The 6,025-nt window shown below is 50.1% G+C and overlaps 1 protein-coding gene across 2 annotated transcripts in view; it reads right to left on the bottom strand.

The window, feature by feature from the left end:
- The window catches only part of tfe3a (transcription factor binding to IGHM enhancer 3a), a 26,353-nt gene extending 22,128 nt beyond the window's left edge, over positions 1–4,225 (bottom strand). For both annotated transcript variants that reach the window (XM_080521807.1, XM_080521808.1), the window contains exon 1: positions 4,001–4,225. In XM_080521807.1, coding sequence (XP_080377933.1) covers positions 4,001–4,167 — 167 coding nt within the window. In that variant the 5' untranslated portion in view covers positions 4,168–4,225. The remainder of the gene's footprint in view (positions 1–4,000) is intronic.
- Positions 4,226–6,025: the final 1,800 nt, after the last annotated feature.

The raw sequence follows: 6,025 nt of genomic DNA, 5'->3' as shown, positions 1-6,025 counted from the left end.
CTGACCAACCAATCAACCAGCTGACTGACCAATCAACCAGCTGACCAACCAATCAACCAGCTGACCAACCAATCAACCAGCTGACTGACCAATCAACCAGCTGACCAACCAATCAACCAGCTGACCAACCAATCAACCAGCTGACTGACCAATCAACCAGCTGACCAACCAACCAACCAGCTGACCAACCAATCAACCAGCTGACTGACCGACCAACCAGCTGACTGACCAACCAACCAGCTGACTGACCAATCAACCAGCTGACTGACCAACCAACCAGCTGACTGACCGACCAACCAGCTGACCTGACCAATCAACCAGCTGACTGACCAACCAACCAGCTGACTGACCAATCAACCAGCTGACTGACCAACCAGCTGACTGACCAATCAACCAGCTGACCAACCAATCAACCAGCTGACTGACCAACCAACCAGCTGACCAACCAATCAACCAGCTGACTGACCAATCAACCAGCTGACCAACCAATCAACCAGCTGACCAACCAATCAACCAGCAGTGTCCACCAAGATGAAACAGACCAATGAGCATCACCGTAGACAGACGCAGCCGATGACGGTCCTCAGGAGACATTGATCAGAGGTACTGGAGTACTGAGGTACTGGAGTATTGAGGTACTGGAGTACTGAGGTACTGGACTACTGAGGTACTGGAGTACTGAGGTACTGGACTACTGAGGTACTGGAGTACTGAGGTACTGGACTACTGAGGTACTGGACTACTGAGGTACTGGAGTACTGAGGTACTGGACTACTGAGGTACTGGAGTACTGAGGTACTGGACTACTGAGGTACTGGACTACTGAGGTACTGGAGTACTGAGGTACTGGACTACTGAGGTACTGGACTACTGAGGTACTGGAGTACTGAGGTACTGGAGTACTGAGGTACTGGACTACTGAGGTACTGGAGTACTGAGGTACTGGAGTAAAGAAAAGTACATGTAAAGTATTATGAGGCATGAGACTGTCTCGGTCCAGACGTCTCTGTAGGGAGAGACGTCCGTCAGTCCTGAGTCACTGAGGAGCAGCGGCATGTTGGACATCACCTCTGTCCTCTGTCCTCTGTCTTATGTCTTATGTCCTCTGTCTTATGTCTTCTGTCCCCTGTATTCTGTCATCTATCTTATGTCTTCTGTCCTCTGTATTCTGTCATCTGTCTTATGTCCTCTATCTTATGTCTTCTGTCCTCTGTCTTCTGTCCTCTGTCTTATGTCTTCTGTCCTCTGTCTTATGTCATCTATCTTATGTCCTCTGTCTTATGTCTTCTGTCCTCTGTATTCTGTCATCTGTCTTATGTCCTCTATCTTATGTCTTCTGTCCTCTGTCCTCTGTCTTATGTCTTCTGTCCTCTGTCTTATGTCATCTATCTTATGTCTTCTGTCCTCTGTCTTCTGTCCTCTGTCATCTATCTTATGTCTTCTGTCCTCTGTCTTCTGTATTCTGTCCTCTGTATTCTGTCATCTGTCTTCTATCTTATGTCTTCTGTCCTCTGTCTTCTATCTTATGTCTTCTGTCCTCTGTATTCTGTCTTCTGTCATCTATCTTATGTCTTCTGTCCTCTGTCCTCTGTCCAGCCGAGGACACTCACTGCTGTCAGTTAGAACTTAATATATAAATATAATAAATTCCCACCATAAACAGAATAAAGACTTCAAACATGTGAGACGTCCCTGAAGACACGTGTCCTCAGTGGGATTAACGTTGTTGTTGACTAAACAGTCTGGAGGGAAACTCGTCTCACTAAGACTGGATCAGCTTGGTTGATGACGGGGACGTGGGAAAGTTAGTGTGGAGGACATGGAGACAAGACCGGGACGGGACGGGACGGGACGAGACGGGACGGGACAAGATGAGACGAGACGAGACGAGACGGGACAAGATGACACGGGACGGGACGGGACGGGACGAGACGAGACGGGACGGGACGGGACGGGACGGGACGGGACGGGACGGGACGAGACGAGACGGGACGAGACGAGACGAGACGAGACGGGACGGGACGGGACGGGACGGGACGAGACGAGACGAGACGAGACGGGACGGGACGAGACGAGACGAGACGGGACGGGACGGGACGGGACGGGACGAGACGAGACGAGACGGGACGGGACGAGACGAGACGGGACGGGACGGGACGGGACGAGACGAGACGAGACGGGACGGGACGAGACGGGACGGGACGGGACGGGACAAGACGAGACGGGACGGGACGGGACAAGACGAGACGGGACTGTCTGCCTGGTTTCTCCTGGGAAAATAAACAGTTGCAGGATGAGTCATTACAGCAAAGAGGATCAGAGGCTCAGAGGATCAGAGGTCAAACGTCACAACAACAAGCTTCCCACCGTCGTCATCATCATCGTCATCATCATCATCATCATCATCATCAGACTCCACAAACAAGCTCTCTCTCTCTCTTTAGCTTTGAAAAACACTTCTTCTCATGACTTGACTCACTTCAGTGTCTCGAGGCAGAATTCCTGTTAAACCAGGTTCTGCTTCAGTGTCGCGGTTCAAGTTAAACACCAACGTGACGATTCAGCAGGAAAGAACAAATGTTCTGCTACTTCCAAACAACGTTTTCACTGAAGCTCTTCCAAACAACGTCTTTAGATCAAAGTGTTCCAGAGGATCCGCTTCGGTCCAGGCTGGTTCTGGACTGCAGGATGAGGGTGTGTGTTTAGGAATGTGACGCTTCAGCACTGAACATTAAACACAAACACATTAAACACAAACACATTAAACACAAACACATTAAACACAAACACATTAAACACAAACACATTAAACACAAACACATTAAACACAAACACATTAAACACAAACACATTAAACACAAACACATGTGACACAACGACAGAACGACTTGTGAACACGAGGAAACGTTGATCTGTGAGCGTTTTTAAGGCTGGACGAGGCAGAAAAGTGAGAAAACACAGGATTGTGTGTGGAGCCTGGTGTGTGAAGCTCCCAGAGCACAAACACCTGGACTCCTCTGGAACGCAGTCACGTGTAGAAACAAACTGTCCTCAGAAACTAAACCGATTCAATAGGTTGTGCTGTTTAAATCTGCATGATTGATGTACAGTGGAAGTATTATTTGAAGTGTCGGCAGTATTATTCCAGGGGGAATTTGTCAGAAAACGTCTCCGACTGAACGACAGATCGACTTTGCTGCTTTCGATTCGTTCAGTCTGCCACCAGGAAGCGCAGTCGATTTAAAATACAGCGTTTTTTAAACGGAGTCTGGTGCGCGAGGCTTCCAGCGGCACGGGCGAGCCGGACTCCGTGGAAGATTTAGACAAATTTAGACAAAATGTTATCTCATGAAACCGACTCGTATCTAAAATAAGACGGAATAGCTTCTATGTTACTTGTAAGAGTTTGCTAATCAATACGGCATCGCATTTAAACAGCTCCGTGCCTGTTTTAGCGCATATTGTGTTCATATTTACAGCATCAGCGTAATCCCAGCTGGAGTGTGTTTCATAACGTGAGGTGAGTAATCGATGAACCGCTGATCGATCAGGTTCTGAGAGGCGATCGATCGATGAACCGCCGATCGATCAGGTTCTGAGAGGCGATCAGCAGTTAAACCAGCGGGTTCCTGGACGGACTCTGGCGGGAGCCGCCGGCGGGAGCCTCGGTTCACCAGACTTCACCAGGAAACGTCGGGATTTAGAGGTTTGACTCTTCGAGGGACACGAACGCGGGACAGAAACACGTCCGAGGACCGAGTCTTCGTCCGCAGAGACGAAGACTCGGACTCGGCGTCACTGTGGCGTCCATTTATTGCTGCTGACGCAGGATTTCTGGGCTTTTCATGGTTCATGTTCAGCCGCTTTAACGTGACTTCAGGAGCGGAGTCCTCTGAACCAGAACCTCCAGAACCCAGAACCTCCAGAACCTCCAGAAACCAGAACCTCCAGAAACCAGAACCTCCAGAAACCAGAACCTCCAGACCACTTCCGCACTCACCGGACCACATTGAGAGTTTCAGCCGAGTCCAGGATGACGAAGACGGTCTGCGGCTGCAGGACTCCGGCCTCCCGGTCCGGGTCCGGGTCCCCGTACCGGTCCGGGTCCGGGTCCCGGTCCGGGTCCGGGCCCGAGGTCTGGATGCGGTCCGGGATCACGGAGGACATTTTCTACTGAGGCTGAAGGAAAAGTGCCTGAAAACAAGAGACGATTTATCTGCTGACAGGAACCGAGGATCAAAGTCTGGAGGGGGGGGGGGGGGGGGAGGAGGGGGGGGGGGGGGGGGGTGGGGGAGGAGGGGGAGGAGGGGAGGAGAGGGGGGGGGGGAGGGTCTTTCTATATCTGTGATGGACTAGACACCCGTATCTGTCCTCTACCGCCCCCTACTCTCCAGGTGTACCTGTCCTCACCTGTCCTCTACCGCCCCCTACTGTCCTCACCTGTCCTCTCCTGTCCTCTACCGCCCCCTACTGTCCTCACCTGTCTCTACCGCCCCCTACTGTCCTCACCTGTCCTCTACCGCCCCCTACTGTCCTCACCTGTCCTCTCCCCCTCTGTCCTCTACCGCCCCCTACTGTCCTCTCCTGTCCTCTACCGCCCCCTACTGTCCTCACCTGTCCTCTACCGCCCCCTACTGTCCCTCACCTGTCCTCTACCGCCCCCTACTGTCCTACGGGGCTTTGGTGGCCATCTTGTTTTTTCGTCCCTTACGGAAAGGGGGGGGGTTGAGAGGGGGAGCGGGAATCCCCGGTGACGTCAGCCAATCGGAAGACTTCAGAGTGACGGCGCGTCAGTCCAATGAGAGCAGAGGAAGGGGGCGGGGCGTTCGGTGGCACGGCGCTGCATCATGCGCAGGGTGTGACGTCACTGATGAAAACACTTCAAATGGTTCAAACTTCAAAAGTTTTAAAGTAGAATTTCTACTTGAGAGAATTATTGCAGGACTTTAAACATCTGATCCTGATTCTCTTGTTTCTAATCGAGTTTTATTCCGTTTTTGTTTAATGTCTATTGTTATTATTATTATTATTATTATTATTATTATTATTATTATTATAATCCCAATACCAAAACAAATACAAAAAATTATTTGTTGGTTAATTAGAAATGTTAATCAACATATCATAGCATAAATATCCACATACAAATATTCATAAGAACATCTAATAATACAATTAACTTCTAACAACTTTTACTGTTATAAATCAAAAAGCGCCGATGTTCCTCTGTGGTTCCTCTGATGTTCCTCTGATGTTCCTCTGATGTTTCCTCTGATGTTCCTCTGATGTTCCCTCTGTGGTTCCTCTGTGGTTCTCTGATGTTCCTCTGTGGTTCCTCTGATGTTCCTCTGTGGTTCCTCTGATGTTCCTCTGTGGTTCCTCTGATGTTCCTCTGTGGTTCCTCTGCTGTCCTCGTCCTTCTAGACCGGAAGTAAACTCACTTTGTTTCAGTCAGATTGAAGAGCAAGGAGACATTTTTCAATGTTTTTAATTTTCATTTATAATCTCATTTATAACATTTGTCACCTTGTTTTCTGACACGGGGCTTGATGGGGCACCGGGGGGGGGGGGGGGGTGGGGGGGTTATTTGATGACCTGCCATCAGCTATTGATTGACGTGCGGCCCGGAGCAGACTCACACAGCAGCGCCGGTCACCGGGTTCTAAACCTGGTTCTACAAACAACAAGAGAACCGTCGGCTCGGGATCAAAGTGAGGAACCAGCAGAGAGTCTGCAGAGCGAAGTGCTGGACCAGGACCCAGGAGGAGGAAGGCAGAAGATCCGGACCACGAGATCCAGCTGAAACCAGTCAGAACCAGCGCTGGGCTGGGGGTCACCGGCTTAACTAGTCCTGCGTCTGGCGGTTCCAAACGTTCTGCATGTGAGTCTGTAGAACGTTCACTGCTTAACACGCTTCAACCAGCTAACTTAGTAGAATCAGCTGGAACTGGTTCAGTGCTTGTAACCCACTCTAACCAGCAAGAAATAACGGAATGTGTTGGTAACCATCTTTGACTAGCTGGTT

This window comes from Blennius ocellaris (assembly GCF_963422515.1).
Source record: "Blennius ocellaris genome assembly, contig: SCAFFOLD_66, whole genome shotgun sequence".
Lineage (NCBI taxonomy): Eukaryota > Metazoa > Chordata > Actinopteri > Blenniiformes > Blenniidae > Blennius > Blennius ocellaris.
This window is presented reverse-complemented; position numbering and strand designations above follow the sequence as displayed.